The 19,227-nt window shown below is 40.8% G+C and overlaps 1 protein-coding gene across 7 annotated transcripts in view; it reads right to left on the bottom strand.

Annotated features, from left to right (window-relative positions):
* Positions 1-907: 907 nt before the first annotated feature.
* Positions 908-19,227, bottom strand: part of eml1 (EMAP like 1) — a 52,125-nt gene continuing 33,805 nt past the window's right edge. For 4 of the 7 annotated variants that reach the window (XM_039603216.1, XM_039603217.1, XM_031758223.2 and 1 more), the window contains 20 exons: positions 17,496-17,624; positions 17,262-17,290; positions 14,862-14,888; positions 11,853-11,982; positions 10,632-10,781; positions 9,972-10,041; positions 9,299-9,409; positions 8,703-8,798; positions 8,444-8,578; positions 8,243-8,342; positions 7,649-7,800; positions 7,036-7,161; positions 6,642-6,773; positions 5,962-6,029; positions 5,749-5,837; positions 4,110-4,207; positions 3,719-3,806; positions 3,146-3,241; positions 2,921-3,051; positions 908-2,840 (listed from right to left, as the gene is read on the bottom strand). In XM_039603216.1, the coding sequence (XP_039459150.1) occupies positions 2,715-2,840; positions 2,921-3,051; positions 3,146-3,241; positions 3,719-3,806; positions 4,110-4,207; positions 5,749-5,837; positions 5,962-6,029; positions 6,642-6,773; positions 7,036-7,161; positions 7,649-7,800; positions 8,243-8,342; positions 8,444-8,578; positions 8,703-8,798; positions 9,299-9,409; positions 9,972-10,041; positions 10,632-10,781; positions 11,853-11,982; positions 14,862-14,888; positions 17,262-17,290; positions 17,496-17,624 (2,083 nt within the window). In that variant the 3' untranslated portion in view covers positions 908-2,714. Of the gene's footprint in view, positions 2,841-2,920; positions 3,052-3,145; positions 3,242-3,718; positions 3,807-4,109; positions 4,208-5,748; positions 5,838-5,961; positions 6,030-6,641; positions 6,774-7,035; positions 7,162-7,648; positions 7,801-8,242; positions 8,343-8,443; positions 8,579-8,702; positions 8,799-9,298; positions 9,410-9,971; positions 10,042-10,631; positions 10,782-11,852; positions 11,983-14,861; positions 14,889-17,261; positions 17,291-17,495; positions 17,625-17,724; positions 17,877-19,227 lie in introns of those variants that run through there. The other 3 variants (XM_039603219.1, XM_039603215.1, XM_031758224.2) reach the window with 3 other exon arrangements.

Here is a 19,227-nt window from a genome sequence, read left to right as displayed (position 1 = left end):
AATATAATTCAAAAATCTCGACCTGTTTGTGAAAAAATCCCTTCATCCTACATGGTCTTAAGATCTGTATACATGGGAAGTATTTCCAATGACATATTTACTACCATGTCATCAGGTCATATGTTAGCCAAGAGTATCCTCACTGGTAGTCTCTTCAATCACTGACAAGTTGAGAAAAACTTATGTGGGGTCCCGCTCACTTTGTATCCCCCTGAAATTATCTTCCAGTGTGGACACAGCATTAGATCCCTTAAGGTTCTTATCTATATCAGATCTTATGATCTGTTTTAAGAATTTATGCACGCACAACGCCTCATTAAAGCACACTGTCCTTTTTAATTTCACGACAGTGGCATGCTGTTTACCTTCACAAAACTTCACCCATGCATTATGCATTATGATATCATGAGGTTGCTCAGCAACCACCTACCAATCAGCTAAAATGACTTATTTTTTGCATTTCTATACTTAGAAGACCTTATAAAGGGATTGTCTCATTTTCTTTTCGTGGCCTACAGCAAAACACAACAAAGAATACTGGAGCTTGGACATGTACCAGTTACATTTATATTAGCATTACATTTATTATCCACTTTTATTTATTAATTAATTTATTAATTATTTTATGTTGCATTTAATTCCATCTTTTATAAATATATAATTGTTTCAATTTGGGCAGTTTTAGCCCTCCATATCAGGCCGTCTAAAGGTGCTGTAAATGTTGTATTCTGCTTTAGAGTAAAATATTTTATTTATTTTTTTACAACTAAGTGATTTCTATTTCCACTCTACAGTCCCTGTGAGTGGATTTCCTTTGTCAGAATTTTCAATAAAACAAAGGCCAACATGTCAAAGAAAGAATTAAACAACAAAAAGATAACAGTGAAAAATATAAGACAAAACATCATTTGTATTTCATCATTTACTTCCAGAGAGATTTTAATGTTCAATGGTATTTTGCAGCCCCAAGTGTTAAAGTGGTAAGACAAATAAATGTTACATTCACTCTGTAGAGTGGCAGCTTTAAATCACTGTTGTTAAAAGATCCGAAAGTTTCCTGATAAAAGGTCATAAACCGATAAAACAATCAGCCAGCCTTCAGGATTTCAAACCACCTCAGTGTGCCTCATAACAGCAGCAGCTATGTTCACACTAAAATCAGCTAAACCCCAACCAATTATCACGTAAAAAAAAGTCCCATTTACTCATGCACGTGTGCTCATTTGGCTTTTCTGTTAACCATAAGGAGTGTGACATGCTACACATCGTACCACTGATCGGATGGCAGACAGCTTTAAAGCCTGAGAGCAGACGTTGGTTTATGAAAAGCTCCAGTAAGTGCTAAATGTTAATTAGCTTAATAGACCTGCTGTATTTTTTTTAAATCAGGCAGAAGCAGTGCATTATAGAAAAAAAACAAAAAACACCTCAACAGTTGTGTTAAATATCTTGCCAGTGACTGATGGCGCACAGCTGAGAAGCACATCAGACAGTTACAGTGTAATGGTCTCATTCTTCCCCTTCATAAACTGATGTAGGTACAATAAAAAGTGGAAAGACAGATTTGAAAGGGCTTCACATCACTGAAAACCTCAGCATACGCTTCATTTTGATTTTCCTTGCACTCCAGGCAAAAGTCAGAGAAACCAAGCAAACCAAAATAGTGTATATTTCACCCACAGCGTCCTCAGATCAGTTTCAAGCTTTTTAGTACATCTACCGATCTAAACAGAGATTTATTGCAGAAAAAAGGGTCAAAGGAAATCAAACTGGCAGTGAAGGATTTTACGCACAATCAATAAATAATAGGAAAGGGGTCCTGTGTAAAGAGCTGGAAGCACAAACACTTTGAATATGTTCAAATAAATTTCTTATTAGATCCTTCTGGTTTCAAATAGTGGGTAACAACCTCCTCACTTACAGTACCCTCCTCAGTCCCACATAACCAAGAAATCAATAATGGCTGAACAAAAGTTGGATCTAATATTAACCGTTAATGAGACTTATGGATATTTTAGTGAGATCTTTTTTCAGAGACTCTTTCTGATATGACAGTGTTAACAAAACGGGGAAGGGCCTTGCTTCACTAGTGCTTTCCTGAGTTGTTAAATACAAAATAAAAGTTTGACAATTAGAAAAAAATCACACTGTATTTCTTTCTGTGCACAGTTTTTGTTGCAGTGTTCTTGGATCTCCAGCTCAGTCTGGAGGGGCTCTGAAAGGCAGCAAAATAAACCTCTTCAGTCCATTATCTGGTGGCAGGAGTGTGTACTACACAAGGACAGTGAAGCCAAACTGTAAAAACGCAGTCATCGGGTCAGACGGGGCCTTTGGTTTTCGCATTGATCCGTTTGATTTGTTTTGTGTCATGTCGCTGGGTGCAAGGCTACAGTACGCGAGGGGGAGATTTCTTTTTACATGTAGTGTGGAGACAGAAAAAGGGGGAAATAAGAGGATTTTTGTCTTTCAAGCAGGCGCATGTCAGACCTCCGACAGTTTGTCGCAGTTAGGATCTGTGTGCTGATCGGGGAAAGGAAACCTCAGGTCAAAAAGTTTCTCTTCAATCAAAACCACTTCAGTTCATTCAGATCCACATCTGTGTTAGCGTCTGAGTTCGTTTCAGTTTGGTTTGGTTCAGTTTAGTGCAGTTTGGTTCACTTTGCTTCAGCCGCAGCAGCAGCAAGAAGCTGGACAGTATCCATTTCTGTGCTCGCTCAGACTATCCTCCACTGCATCACGCTCATGTCCTTCCCACCTGTCGACACCAGGTAGCTGTCCTCATACAGGAAGGTTACATTGGTCACGTGACTGCTGTGACCACCGTAAACATGGCTGGGAGCCTGGAAAGAAACAAAAACAACACAGTTTTTCGATACTGAGCCCAATATCCTGCTTAACATCACCGTGAGCAGCATCTCACCCTGAACTGTGAGCAGGGGTATGAGAAGAGGTGGACCTTCCCAAAGTCATCTCCGGTAACCAGGAGGCTCTTATCGTTGGATCTGCACACGGCGTTGATGTCGGTGCCGTCTGAGCCATCGGGCCAGAGGCCTGGGGAAGCAGAGGGTGCCGGAAATGTCTAGTGAATGCACAATTAAACACCAACGTACACGTAAAGAGGGAGATCAATGGATCCGCCACTTACCAAAGACCTGGAAGCCCAGAGTGCAGGTGTGGGTGGCCCACTCAATATCTCTGGTTGTCTCCACGCTGACCACCTGTTTACACACTGATGGGATCCCTGAGGAAACAAATACAAAGCAAATAAATACACAAAAGGTCTTAGTGTAGCTTAGAATGGGTACTGTGTGCATTGACTAGCAAAGATATATGTGATATTTTTCCTCACTACACCCAGCACCCAACAGACCACTGTGAGGAGCTCAGAAACATGCAGCTCAAAAACAAAAGTCTCTGATAGAAAGCGCTTGTTCTTATTATTAAATCTTATAAGTCAGTGCATGCCAACTCCAAATTACTGTGACTGAAAACTTTACACTCAACATCTTACGAAACTAACTAAGATTGCTCAAATGCACAACCAAGTCTGTGCTCTCCTGCTACCTCAGAGCTGGTTTTGAATACAGTTTTGCCATGGTCAGCACACAGTGACTAGTTTCATGAATGCATGAAAGGGGAAAGGCCAACTTTACTAGATTTCGTGGCATTTCTAAGCATTATATCTATCCGAAAGGAAACCTGAGGATAAGTGACTTACAGTACAGTATCTCATAGTCGCCTGAATTTGATACCAGGTACTGAGAGTCCACAGACCAGTCCAGATGAGTGATGAAACTGGAGTGACCCTGGGAGAAGTTAGAAAGGTTTAAAAATGAATCTCAGACACACACAGCAACACACACTTCACAGTATTTTCAGAGTGGAGTCAGTATGGGTATCCAAGAACTATAAATAATCCTAGACATGTTGATGCATAGACTCAGCAGGGTATGACTCTGGGGGTTGTTATGTATGACTTTGCCGGTTCTCTGCAAACACACATCCAGAAAGCACTGAAATGCAGAACTGAGGAGGGAGCTAAAGATAAAGGTGGAGCAGAAAGGAACTTGAAATAAAGGATGAGGGGGATTATAAATACAGGTGCTCACCGAGCACTTCCCCACTCGACTGTACTTCCTCCCATTTTCTGCCACAGCGTAGATATAGATGTAGTTGTCGTGGGATCCGATGGCCAGGAAGTTACCATCTACATAAGATGAAGAAAAGAGGAACATTAGAGGTCATAAAATGAAGTATAAATTAAAAAACATGTTTGCAGATGTCAAATAATTAACTAGATTGTTGTAGATGGATATCCACTGTGAGGAGGGAGGCGATACATCTGATGCTGCAGGTATAGCAGATGTTCATTACCTCATATATGAAAATATGGATCAAAGCATTCTCACACTCTTACCCGAATATCAGATATTTGCAGAATTAATTTAAAACTAAATAATCTAATGTAATTTTTGAATGTATATATTAGTGCTGGTAGCGTTAATCTCGTTAAAATGACGTTAACGCCATAATCGCATTAATGCAGCAAATCTCTGTTAGCGAGTTAACGCTGATCACCCCGTGTGGGGCTGCACGGCGTCAACGTGTTAGCGCGGTTAGCTGGTTAACGCATTAGCGCCCTCCAGCCCCACGAACAGCACTAGTTAAATCAGTAAATATAAAGTAAAAATAAATAATAAAAAAATAGAAGCATTAATTAATCAGATTTCCTACTGTTTTAAATGTCTACAATTGTATGTATTAATTTTTGGTTTTTATAACAATATTACTTTACTTGGTCATTCATATACACTCACTGATCACTTCATCAGGTACACCTGTTCAACTTCTTGTTAACAAGAAGGCTTTAATTAGCCAATCACATGGCAGCATCTCAGTCATTTAGGCATGTTGACATGGTCAAGACTGCTGGAGTTCAATCTGAGCACCAGACTGGGGCAGAAGGGTGATTTATGTGACTCTGAAAGTGGTGTGGCTGTTGGTGCCAGGCAGGAGTGTTTCAGAAACTGCTGACGTGGGATTTTCCCACACAAACATCTCCAGGGTTTACAGAGAATGGTCGGAAAAGGAGAAAATATCCAGCGAGCAGCAGTTCTCTGGGTGAAAGTGCATTTTTGATGCCAAAGGTCAGAGAAGAATGGCCAGACTGCTTTAAGCTTAAGCGGATTTCACATGAACAATATAACAGCAGGGATCCACCCTGCCTTGTGTTTTTGGTTCAGGCTGATTCTGGTGTAATGGTACAGGGGATATTTTCTGGGCATCCTTTAGTACCAAGTAATCATTGTTTAAACTCCACAAATGACCATGTCCATCCCTTTATGACCACAGTGTATCCATCTTCTGATAGCTGCAAGACAATGTGCCAGGTCACAACACTCAAACTGGCTTTGAGTTCACCGTATTCAAATGGCCTCCACAGTCACCAGCTCTCAATCCAGTAGAGCACCTTTGGGATGTGATGGAGCGCGAGATTTGCTATCATGTCAGTATGTTTCCAGCTCCTTGTTGAATCGATGCCACAAACAATTAAGCCTGTTCTGGAGGCAAAATCGGGTCAAAGAAAGGTGTACCTAATAAAGTGGCTCATGAGTATATGACTTCTTTTGTTTTGATTTTGGCAGTTTTAGCTCTCTTCAATCAACAAACTACAACACATACAAGTCTTCTGTGTAGTCTTCTTAATTTTCCTAACATGAATACACAAACATGAGATTAACACCATACCTGGCCCATAGCGCATAACCGACAGCTGCTCATTCCCATCTGTGTGCACTGTGACTAAATCCTTAGAGTCTGTGTCCAGTACCAGCCACCTGCAGGATTGATGACAGAACCAATCAAAATCTTATAAATACTTATTTTTAGCTGTAAATTAAAGGCTGCATCTCTTAACCAAGTGCACTGGCACTAAATGCTTTTTGGTGATGGTGTCTGTACCTGCCCGTCTGGGTTCCTACTGCAACCACAGCTCCAGAAGGATGGAAACCTGCTGACTGTGCAGCATCCTGTGAGAAGAAGAAAGAATATGACATTTAAAGTCCACCCCTTCACTCATTAATGGGTTTTGATTATTGTTACCTCACTATGCAGATTCATTTGTGTGCAGCTTTTACTTTTATCTCCTGGTTTCACTGCTTGGCTTAAATTTAAGATGAGCGTGATTTTGTGACCTCTACCTTTGTAGTGTACAGTGCACAGACATTGAAAATGATGATCTCAGTCATGTAGAAGATGTATAGCATCATGCTAATCAGAATCAGAATCAGTTAAGCACTTCACATCTCACTAGTATGACTGGTACCACACATATAAATTGATTTCTTTAGCAAGAGAGAAGAAATAGATGCAATAGAAAAAGATTCATTTTTTTACTGAATTTTTACTGAATTGTGTTATGAAATGTATTTGGAGGGAATCTTTAATGTGATCAATAATTCAAATAATCCAAATTCATATAAAGTATAAATAATGTTATGCTGAAAGCTTCGCTGTAAATGTGTACGTGCACTTTTGCTACTTGATGTCCTGTTTATTCTAATAGACATAAAAATGATCTTCATATGTTTGCTGTGTAGTTCCAGTGACTGACCCCAGGGGCCAGTGTTGCCTAAACTTACTTCCAGGTTCTTGGACCAGATCAGCTGATGGGAGCTTGAGTCCCACAGACAGACCTGCCTGTCATACCCACAGGTCAGAAACTGAGGTTTCCAGGGATGGATGGCTAAACCCCACAACTCATCAGTGTGACCCTGCAGAAAAGAAGAGAAAGAAACAAAGCTGATAAAACTAATCAGCAAACTGCTGTTTTGGGGTTGCGCAAAGCATTTGAACACATCCTGTTGTAACTTAATCAAACACATTCATTTATTCATTAAAATTTCATTTTCATCTGCATGAACTTGAAGCTTAACCCTTTGAGATGAGCTAGCAGTAGGTTCTAAGGAAAGGAAGAAAGAAGGAACCCTCCTATTGGACAGCCAATGTAGGGATAAACCTGACTGCTGCACGTACCTGTGTAATGGGCATGAACTCTCCATCCAAACTGCCTTGCAAAACAAAGTTCTTTGTGGTCCCGATGAGCACAGTCTCCCCTCTGCCCTCTGCTATAGTCCGGATGGGACCAAACAACTCAGGCACCTGTAGAGAAAAAGCAGCGATCATGCACAGCACCGCTTCACCTGGAACCTAACAGCTGCCTCAGGCAAGATCAGCTAATTTATTATAATAATACAGTCAATGTGAACCACGAGTCTCATTGCTATAAATGCCTGTGAATCTCTTTGAAAGCACAAATCCATCTTATCCTCTGTAATATTTATGATACGATGCAGTACTCAGAATGCATAGTCAGCCGCCTCAGGCATGCATGCAAATTCTGGCTAATATACCAGACTGAGACCTACTTGGAGGAAGGTGCTTGATATTCAGCTTAACATTTTATTAATACATCTTAACAGTGTGTGCTTCTGGTGCATCATTAAGATGCTATAGAGCTCAGGAACTAAGCATTAAAAACCCAAGAATTCTGTCAAATTTTTAACAGCATGACTAATGTACCCCATCTGTAAAATTATGTGTAATTTATAAGCTTTGCATTTGCCTCAGAGCGTTTTTGCTTTCTCACCTCCACCGTTTGTGTCTGCTGGTAGCTGCTGTCCCAGGAAATGAGCCTGCGGTCTTTCCCCCCAGACACCAGAGTGCCGTTCCTCAGCATGCACAGAGCAAAGATGCTGCCTTCGTGAGCTCCTTGGATGACGTGGCTGATGCGATTAGTGCCTGCACAATGAAGATGGGACAGAAAAGGGCGTAAAGGTCGACTGTATGCAGAGGGCAGATTAACTGACAGAGACAGACGGTGTGATGAGGGTATAAAACTGTACGACTGCACATCTCCTGCACCTTTTTTTCCTTTTAAATAAAACAGTTCAGATCGAGACACATCTTTGACTCCTAGTCTCCTGATTCCACCACCACAATGACGCATCTTTGAGCTTATAACCACAAAATCCTTCGCAGACAGAATCATTATTTGTTTTTTTTGGTTGTGCTTCTGACGCACACTTCTTCTGCGAGTCAGGTGAAAGCACACAGCTTTTTCTATTTTTGACCACACCCCTATTTTCAGCCGTGGTACGCTCTCTTTCTCTGCAGACTCACTCACTGCGTACACCCTACAGACATGATCCTTTTCACAGGCGAGCGTGAAACAGTCGAGTACCTTTTCCCCACACCAGGATGTTCCCACTCGAGTCTCCGGTTATAGCGTCTCCATTTTCCGCGAAGGTCACGCACAACACAAACTTGGGCTTCTCTTGTTTCTGCAGTAAACACAAAAACATACAGCTGAATTTTGCTCAGCTACCGCCAAATGTCTATATATATGTGAATATGCTTCCTAACATGTGAGGGACAGTCCTACCTCAAACAGTCCTTGCTTCTTGACCAGCATGCCTTTCTCCAGGTTCCAGAAATATAGATGGGACTTGCCACAGGTCACCACGATGTTGCTGTCTGTGGGGTGAAAGTCGGCAGCAAACACCGACTCGTTGGAGCACTGAGCCGAAACACGTGGGAGAAAAAAGAACAGAAAGAATGAAGCTCAGGAGAAACATTAAACACTGAGCATACTGAGGCAATCACACTCAAACAAAGAAATCACACAATACATGTGCAGATACCTTAACTTCAGCCAGTCTGTCCTCTCTCTGCCAGTCCCACACAGAGAGAACGTGGTCGCTGGAGTCGTCGACAACACAAAGTGTGTTTCCTCCGTTCTGACATTAAAAATGTTTTTAAAATAAAGAGGTTAATTTTACAGAGAACTGGAACTGTCAAAATAAAATGAATAAAGTAATAAATGGACTCAATAAATAAATAATCAATTCATTAAGTGTAATAAAAACATATTAAAAATAAATGTAGGCAATGAATAATTTAAAACTTAATTACTGACAGTATTAATTTTTACTAGATTAGCTGAGTGCTTGAACTATATATTGTGAGCTTGGCACTGATAAACCAACAGAGGTGAAGTTAACCTCTGACCTGCTGTGAATGACAGCGCCTGTCCTTGCAGTAGAAACTAAGAATTAATTAATTACATAGAACAGCAAACTAAATGGGAAACCAAGGTTAATAAAAAACAAAAGAAATGTAAACAAAATATGAACTTATGTCACAATTTATCCATCAGTTCATGCAGTTTGTGACATTTTAATTAATTTATGAAGTCACTAATTTATTTATTTAAGTGTGACAGAGGGGGTTTCCTCACCGACTTAGAGAAAGCCAGGCAGACGAGCGCTCTGTCAAAGAAGCCGGTGCCCAGAACATGGAGGGTGTTGAGGCTGACGGAGTCCCACACACGAACGTGAGGAGCCAGCTGCTGCCAGACAGGGATTACACACAACCATCGGCACGACACATCAGTTTGATGTGACGTACGGCTTGAAGAAGCAAATTCACTGAGAAAATACACTCACTGGCCACTTTATTAGAGACAGCTCAGCTGCTTATTAATGCAAATATCTAATCAGCCAGGGTTACGCTAGTTTCTTGAACACGGCAATGAGTTCACTGCTCTCAAACGCTCTCCACAGCCACCAGATCTCCACCACAACCCAAAGCTTGTTTGGGTTGCATCATGGCTGTGCTCCAACATTTCTGCAGCATCTGTGTGATGTTATCATGTCAACATGAACCAACATTTTTGAGAAATGTTTCCCTAGAGAATTAAAGCAGTTTGGAGGGAAAAAGGGGTCCAACTCTGTAAGAGTAAGGTGTACCTAACAAAGTGACCGGTGAGTGGAGCTGGATGCAGGAACTCTCTACCAGAACTGCTTGAATTAGGTAAATCTGTTTCTTCAAGAAAGAATTTACACCCAAACACAATAAATCAAAATGATAATGGATAACTTGATAAAACATGAGGAGCAGATCTCACTTACTTTTCCGTCTGAGGAGGTGCCCGCCACCTGCCCAGTTGCTATGGTGATTTTATCAGGGTGGACAGCCAGGCTGGTGGAGAGAAAGATGTGAAAAGTAGATGTGAAAACAGGCTTTTTGACATCAAAGGACCGTTTGAATAAAGATGAGCCATGTGCTCCCAGGACATGAAAGGCTGCTTTTGGTGAGTGAGCTTTTTAAAGACATGAATATGATATTCGCTGTAGCTACCACACGCTGTCTGCGTCAAACTGTGGAGGGAAATTAAACATATTAAGATGAATTCCTTTGGGGGCTTTGGCAGTGCAGCACCACTCGCAGGAAGTTCAAACACTTTGTCTTAAAAGGAGCAAGAATCTCTCTGTGATTCATCCTCTGATGTGTAATCCAAACTGGCAATTAATAAGCTGAACTTTTATTAACCTCAGCGTGTGATAACATAATCATGGCAGTGACTGCTCAAGGTTACTCTCACTGCACTCCAAGCCTTCCTACAAATATACTTTCAGCCTTGTGCCTGAATGCAACACTTAAGTGCACCTGTTACTTCGCCCGCTGTAGCTACACGAGTCAGTTGTGTATTTGTCAGGAATAGGAGATACAAAGAGCAATGAGATGAGAGCGAGATTAAAGACTTGATCTGGGCTGCTGACGTCGCTTACCATTTGATGTCGTCTGTGTGTCCGGTGTAGTGTCTCTGCAACCGCTCGTCCACGTTAAACAGGACGACCACTGAGGCGATGAAATACACCGTTTCTCCAGTGGGGAGCAAGTAAAGGTTGGAGCGACAATCTCGACCGCGGTAACCATAGCTGAACAAGAAAGCAGTCAAGGAATGAAAGAAAAGCAAAACCCTAAATGGGTCCATAACACACGTTTTGCTGTTTTCTTTAATCACAAACAGCTATGTGCTTTCATTTGTGTAGCATTCATAAATTTAAACTGTGTGGATCAAAAGTGAGATCAGGAGTAGCAAAAATAATAGACTATAAAAATTCATCTTTTCATTTCATCCACTGACTGAGCTAATCTCGCCTTTCTTCTGATTGGCTGCCACTTGCAAACAGAACACTTGAACAGTGGGTGGGAGGGGCTTCTGTGACTGAGATGACTGCATTAAAGATTCCAGTCTCTTTGACATCATGTAGATCCAAGGAAAACTGTCTGAAACCAAGTGTTTAGAGCTTTTTAAAGCATTACATGCTGCTCTATTAATATTATTGTTGAATTACACTTTGGGCATGTTTAATGTGGACATTCTTCACTGCAAAAGAACACAAGCAAAAGCTAAATAGCTCCATTTTTAAAGTGGATAATTCATCATATCCAAAATGCACAGCCCACATTTGTATTTCTATCGGTGTGTTTGTTGTTTGTGCTTTCCTTATCAGATTTGATCATTTTCTGTTTTGCCTCTGGGTTCGTGACAGGCTTAACAACCAGCTATATTCACTCCTTCATCAACGAACAAAAGAAGCAAAGAAATAAAACTGCAGTGACACAAAGTAAAAATAAAACAGCACAAGAGGAGCTGCTGACTGGCCGTGCTTTAGCCTGCCAGCTGTGCACAGGTTATTACTGACTCCAGGCCGCTGAGCGATGAGCCTGGCTCCGACAGCGGCAGCACAATCGGGTGAAAATGAACATCTGAACAGATCTGCTCTGACAAGCAGGGAAAGCAAAAAGACAGGCTCGCGCCTTCCTCCTCTTAACTCCCACAACTACATCACAATGTTGATTTCCTCAGATGATTACTTTGAGAAACTTTCCAAATCAGAAAGTGGGATTATACTTGAACTTTTTCTGTGCAAAACATGTCAAAATGCTCTCACACAAGCTCCCTGTCTCCGGTATTTGGCAAATAGGTTGCAGTAAAAGGATACACCCAGTCCAGCTTGAGTTTGTTGCTGGGTAGCTCTGCTCTTGCCTCCAGGCAGTAGCTGTCCACTTGGTCTTTGGGCATGTACATGGTGACGGGGCGACCTTTCAAATACATTTTCACATAACCCTCCTCTAGAAAAGGCAACAAGAATAATGGGTGAGATAATGTTTAGATGCACAAACACAGAACCCCTGAATCCTGGGTGGAATTAAATCACTTACAGTGTCACTTTTTTACAATACGGCAAAACAGAAGCACACACAGCACTGCAACTTAATACATCCATTATGGTTTGAATGACAAGAGTGATAATACTGAGTGGAAGACAAGACGAGAGGATGAAGTGATGTGAGATGATAAAAAAATGACAGAGCTTGGGAAGACAAACAGCTTTTTAACGGATTTTATTGGCCATTTCAAAACACATATTTGACAAGAAGCAGCACAAAATAAAACTGCAAACACTTTGTTAAAAACCTTCACAACTCAGGAATATTCAGCTCACAGCATAGATTGACCAGCATGAAACGCAGACACAAGAGAAGCAGTGAAAAGAAAAAAACAGATCGAGGCTTAGAAAAGGAAACACTAAGAAATCATTTTAAAACATGCAAAATAAACCATGCAGAAAACACCAAGGAAACCAAAATGAACAAAATGAGCTTTAATGTTAACAGATCATCAGAAAGGTTGACTAATGGATCAAATTGATGGCTTTAAAGGTTTTTGTATTCATTTTGCTGCTTTTTCTCTGATTCTGTCCTTGTGTTGTTTTTAAAGGGAAAGATCAGGTTTAAAATCATGAATCTGCATTTATTACTTTAGATTGATAATTGAAAATATGCTGTCCTCTCTAGAAAAGCTTGCTTATGCTTGCTAATAACAAATCTGGAAGTACTGGCTGGGGGATTTAATAGGGCTACGGTAGCTGGGTGTGTCAAGGGGAGAGTAGGATAACAGGCTCCCTGACTTCCTCAACTGGATGCTAAAATTCGGGGTCTTTCTGGCCGCTGAAACCTTGGCAGCGTTGCCTTTTTTGGCCATGCTGGCCCTGCTGATTTCTGAGGTTCGTTGTGTGTTGACGGCTGAACGGGTCGTTACAGCTGAAGCTGCAGGGACGCTGCCTTTCCCAGTCAACTTTGTAGAGCGGCTGAGGTAAATCTGTACTGTGACTATAACGTAGATAAGGAGAAAGAGCAGGGGAGTTGTTGATGAAGCGGGGTAATAGAGGTTGTCAGGGCCAGATAGATGAAGAGGGCAAAATAGGGACAAAGCAGGATCAAGAAATGCAAGAAGTTAGACACATAAGTTTTTTTTTTACATTAAGTACAAGAATGATGAAACTGGTAGGACGCAGGGAAACTATGGAAATTATTCCCAATTTAAGACAGCATTTAGTTAAAGACTGGGATATATTTAGAAATGTAGTAATTTAGTATCTGTTGAGTAATGAAATTAAATTTGTCGTTTTTTGTTGGTCTCATATAAGATCTCCCCCTCAGTCATTCGAAACCTGGTTTTGGAGCCTTTACATAGACTGTATATAAATGATGGCAGTAGTCATGGTTGTAAATTGGTTTGCATATTAATGCTTTGAGTTGAGAATATTGGTGGTTGCCATCTGGGTTTCTCAGTCAGATTTGTGCTTTGGGTATCATTTCTGGTTTAAAAAACTAAGACACAGCCCTAAATAAAAGCATACCCTGCATTATCCTCTATTTTACTATAGCCTATGGAAGTGATTGCAAAATAAAGAAAATGATGTTACAAAAAAGACCATATACTTTATAACTGCTGTATTTTATGGGGCTATAATCTCCTAATTACATAAAAAAAGCTTTATTGCCGAATTTCCAATTAAATAAAATTATGCAGAAGAATTAAAATGAAAGGTTTCGGGGGTAAACACCACCTTTTTGGGGGTTAACTGCTCAAAAACACAAATGCATCCAGTCTGCCACAAGAGGCTACACACACGCACACACACACACGACTTCATTTTAAGAAGTCACCAGCCTGAAACGTTGGAACCAGATGCTTTTAGCAACAAAATGTTCACAATCATCTCATTGTTTGTTTTAAAGATTACATTCCTCTGTAACAAGGCTGTGCAAACACCAATATATCTGTAAAGAAGTGGGCTTGGCTTTCACTTTAGCCAGTTTTGTTCAAACACTCATCTGAAGGGGACAACACACACACACACACACACACACACACACACACACACACACACACACACACACACACACACACTCGTCAGGCTGTGTGAGAAAACTACAAGCTGAAAAAAAAAAATAAATCAAACAGACTTCAATAGGAACTACCCCAAAATCAGATACTCAGTGTGTTTGTAATGCAAATATTCACTTTGAGGGTGGGGAGGTAAGCAGTGGCAAATCTACTTGCTCTGAACTGAAGCGAAGGATCTGAGAACAGAGGATTTAAAGAGTTCGCAGAAAAACTCAAAGCGACTGCGAGGCAGCAAGTGTCAGAAATCTTTGTGTGGTTACTATGGTGACAGAGACTAAATGCCTGTGAGCGAAAGTGAGGCTGCGAGCAAACAGGCACAACTGTGGTAAGGCGGCAGCTTTCGCCCACAGCTGAATAACAAGTAAACTGCAAACACTGCAATCCCACTCTGATGCAGCACTCGGTGGAGGTTAGGTAGGAGGTGTGGGTGTTTTTATATTAATTAATCCAGTCTCAGAAACAAATTAAAGGGAAGGCTATGTTCACAAACATTTTGTGAACCCACTCCTGCCCCTGTCTGGACAGCTTTCTGTGTACTGCAAAAGTTTTAGATACCTAAAAGTTGGAGGTGAACAAAACTATGAGTTGAAATTTCAGATCAACAATCCTCATTTTATCCAGAAGAGTAAAATGACTTTTGAGGCTTAGAGCAAAAGTGATATGTGTTCAGAGATCAGAACAAATTGTCTGCAGTGTCCAGAGAGCTGTGGATAACTGGGAGCGGATGGGTATTAGGGGACGGGGGTGAGTGGCCTACCTTTGCAGTGGGTCACACGTCGCATTCCTTGTAAAGGTCACAGAGAGACACACAAGCACCAGGTGAGGCGTGGCATCGCTTCCTCACTTCCTGGTCTGTCCTAATATGAGTGAACTTCCTGTTTACTGGTTTTAATGAACAGCAGCTTCTCTCCGTAATGTTCTTAATGAATCAGCCTCATTCCTAATGGCTACTTTCCTTAAATGGCCAAAAGAATCAATGCTCGTTTCCTGGTGCTCCACCCTCTGCTGCTACACTGTAAGTGAATAATTAAATTAAACCCCCCACCCCGACCCCCATCTACTAACCCTTTTATTTCTTGTTTAGCTTAAAACAAAGAAAAATGTCTATTTTGTTAGCTTAGTTTAATGTGAGGACAAAGACTATTTTTTACCAAAAATCTAATAAACCATTTCACGTTCATGTCCTGCAGGCAAGCATGAGATAAAAGCTATGACTGCAATTATTGCTCACATTGGTTTATTGTCACATAGTGATAGGTTATGCCTATCAAACTGCCTATGATCAATTCCTGCATCAAGTAGCCTAAATCATGAGAGCATGACATAAGTGAAATAAATTAGCGGGAATATCGACTGGCTCATTTGATCATTTTTTGCATCGTAAATTGCTGTAATTTCTTTTTTTTAAACTATGGCCTTAAACTTCTGAATATTTAAGGCAGTTTGTGACATGTGGTGGATCAGTAAGCTGCACGCTGTTTTATCTTTTCATAACACAGACAGAAACCTGGTAAAGCTTTGTCTCGATCTGTAGATCGAGCCGAGTAAATATGGAACCAGATGAAACGCAGCAGTGCAATTTAGGCAGAAATCAATAGCATGCTGGATATGGAAATTCTGATCAATACTCATCTAATTTTATATTCAGTCCCATTGTCTTGTTACAATGTGCTTTCTGGATTTTGTTCAAAGGATACAGACCTGGTTCACCTGTCAGGTGCATGATTCAAAAAGATTCAAAGCATCAGATTGAAGGATTTTCTTGAGAGGAATTTTTCAGCTGTTAGATGCTTGTATGTTTTTAACTTTTTAAAATTTACAGTAACTCAGAGAGGTCAAATGCACTGCGATTTAAGAAAACACCAGCAAATAGAAAAATGCTGCAAAAGTACACAAAACACAACAGAAGAAAAAAAAATCCAAAACAAGACCCACAATGGAAGTAAAGAAAACCGAAAACGTGTGTTTTTGGGGAAGCATTAACATGACGGAACAGCTGCGTAAGTGACAGAAACCAAAACATGGGAAGAATCGCCCTGAGACAAACTTAAGAGAAGCGGAGGACGCTTCAGTGTTGTGAGGAGGAAAAAGATACAAGGTACTGACTGTTTTAGTCTGATAACTCATATAATTTTGTAGATGCGTGTTTGCTTTTAGCCATTAACTGTTAGCATGTTACTTCCGCTGCTGTTCCGTCACATTATTGTCCTCCCAAAACACGTTCTGTTTTGTGAGTTTTGTTTAGTTTTTTTTTTGTAAAGTTTTTTCTATTTAATTCAACTTCTGTTTTGTTTCGTGTACTTTTGCAGAATTTTTGCTGGTGTTTTCTCAAGTTACACATTTGACCTTTCAGGGCCACCGTGCTTTTTCTCATTGCTGCACTAATATCACATATTACGTGAGTCATATTAACCTTGCACTCCTTCCGCTATTAAAAACTTTTATATCGTTTTATGGAAATCACCTGGCCGCTATTTTAATTAGCTAGAAAGTTACTATAGCAAATTCCAATGCAATTAGCTGTAACAGCTTACCCAGGAGTGTACTTTATATCTTTTTTTGTGGCCTCAAAGAGAAACCCTTAAAAAGATTTCTGTAAAATTCTGATTTACTTGGAAAAGCTCCTGGAGGCTTGCTATTGATATATTTATGCATTTGAATCTCTTCAACAAAAGCAGAGGAAGTTTATCAGCTCACTGGACAATATTAGGATCTGCTTTTTTAACTGAGTTCAAATGACAAACTGTTTAGCTGTGCAACCAAAAGTTCAGTTTAACATAAGAAGCAGGAAGAACTTATTACAAAAAAGACAAATGGCAATTTGAAGATGAGGATGTAGGATGCTTGTTACTTGTGAGGGAGGAAATGATGGAGAAAATGAACACTAAGACAAAGCATTGTGTGTTAGCGGTCAGTGGTCATCTGGGTACGGAAAACAGTTCAAGGCATCTCTTGCACTGCTTCCTTTTAGGGATAAACAAAAAAGCGAATACATAATTCTGTATTTTAACAGGATTTCTAAAAAGAATGCATTGACCTCCGACTGACACAGAGAACCACTGAGCATATTTTATGTAATGGCTCTCAATGAGTTGGACCATAGCTTGGAAACTCATAGTCATCAAGGCCAGACAGCCATAAAGGAGATGCTTCTTACCTGCATTGAACACTGGGTCCTTCTGTTTGCTGCAAAGTAAACAAGTAAAGAGACAGCTGTCAATCAGCACCCCAACTTTGGGTAAACCATCGCTACTGTACGTTTTAATTTGAAAGGGCCTTATAAGGAAAACCTTGTAGTTTCCACTTTGCAAAACACAAACATTGTTATACATCTTAGCTTCCATGTGGCGCTGAATGGAGAAACACTGATTCACTGCTGGTTCTGCCTTACCTGTCACTCCTTTTGCCGCTGGAGTTGCTTCCAGTGGATCCGGCTCGGGTTCGGTTGCCCTTGGAGTCGCCTGAATCTTTCCGATTGAGAGTCCCCATTTGTTCATTAGAATTGGCTCTCCTCACAGTGCTGTGATTAAAAGGATGGAAGACAAAGGCAAAGAGAGAGAAAGAGTCACAAGAAATAGCTCACAAAACTTACCGGATGCTGCTTTTTCTGAAAATGCCACCTGTTAAAGTTTTCATCCAGACGTATATATATTTTTTCCCCTTAATCAGCTGAGATCTGTCCCCGTCTGGCACCTAGAGACAACCGGCCACTCACAAACAGGGCAAAGCTGGCAGACGGCTAAATACTAAGTAATACAGATTAATTTAATTCTGGATTAATTCATTACATAAAGAAATCCTGCTTGTTGCTGCTTTTGCTGCATTACTACACAACTTAAGTACTAGAATAGCTTTATCCCCGCTCTACCTCCTGGCTGTGGCTCAGGAGGTAGAGCGGCTGTGCACTAATTGAAAGGTTAGTGGTTTGATCCTCCAACCTGGATGCTGAAGTATCCTTAGGTAAAATACTGAACCCTGAGATGCTCCTATCAGAGCGTGTGTGTGTGAATATTATGTAATATTAATATTAGTATTACTGATTATAAGTAAGCAGTATGAGCAAAGTTGTTTGAGGAGATTAAGAACACCTTTCAGGACACGAAGCATCTTTCTTAGAAGATTATTAAAGCTCAAACTTTTTGGGGCCATGTACCCCTTTCAGGCAAGGACATCTTCCAGGGACACCTTTATAATGGTAGCATGAATAGAGTTGTTCATTTACCCACACCATCTCAATTCACTAGGAGGTCAAACTGTGCAGCAGCAGTAGAGGTGTGTTACACCTTGAGAATGGTCAGTTATTCTTGTCCCAGAGATGCCATGGGAGGGAGTAATGGACACACAAGCCCAGGTGTTATTGGTTAAATGAGCTGTGTGATATGTATATACAGGGAGTGCAGAATTATTAGGCAAATGAGTATTTTGTCCACATCATCCTCTTCATGCATGTTGTCTTACTCCAAGCTGTATAGGCTCGAAAGTCTACTACCAATTAAGCGTATTAGGTGATGTGCATCTCTGTAATGAGAAGGGGTGTGGTCTAATGACATCAACACCCTATATCAGGTGTGCATAATTATTAGGCAACTTCCTTTCCTTTGGCAAAATGGGTCAAAAGAAAGACTTGACAGGCTCAGAAAAGTCAAAAATAGTGAGATATCTTGCAGAGGGATGCAGCAGTCTTAAAATTGCAAAGCTTCTGAAGCGTGATCATCGAACAATCAAGCGTTTCATTCAAAATAGTCAACAGGGTCGCAAGAAGCGTGTGGAAAAACCAAGGCGCAAAATAACTGCCCATGAACTGAGGAAAGTCAAGCGCGCAGCTGCCAAGATGCCACTTGCCACCAGTTTGGCCATATTTCAGAGCTGCAACATCACTGGAGTGCCCAAAAGCACAAGGTGTGCAATACTCAGAGACATGGCCAAGGTAAGAAAGGCTGAAAGACGACCACCACTGAACAAGACACACAAGCTGAAACGTCAAGACTGGGCCAAGAAATATCTCAAGACTGATTTTTCTAAGGTTTTATGGACTGATGAAATGAGAGTGAGTCTTGATGGGCCAGATGGATGGGCCCGTGGCTGGATTGGTAAAGGGCAGAGAGCTCCAGTCCGACTCAGAC

This window comes from Oreochromis aureus, linkage group 19 (genome assembly GCF_013358895.1).
Source record: "Oreochromis aureus strain Israel breed Guangdong linkage group 19, ZZ_aureus, whole genome shotgun sequence".
Lineage (NCBI taxonomy): Eukaryota > Metazoa > Chordata > Actinopteri > Cichliformes > Cichlidae > Oreochromis > Oreochromis aureus.
Note: the sequence above shows the minus strand (reverse complement) of the source record. Positions and strands in the feature narration are given on the sequence as shown.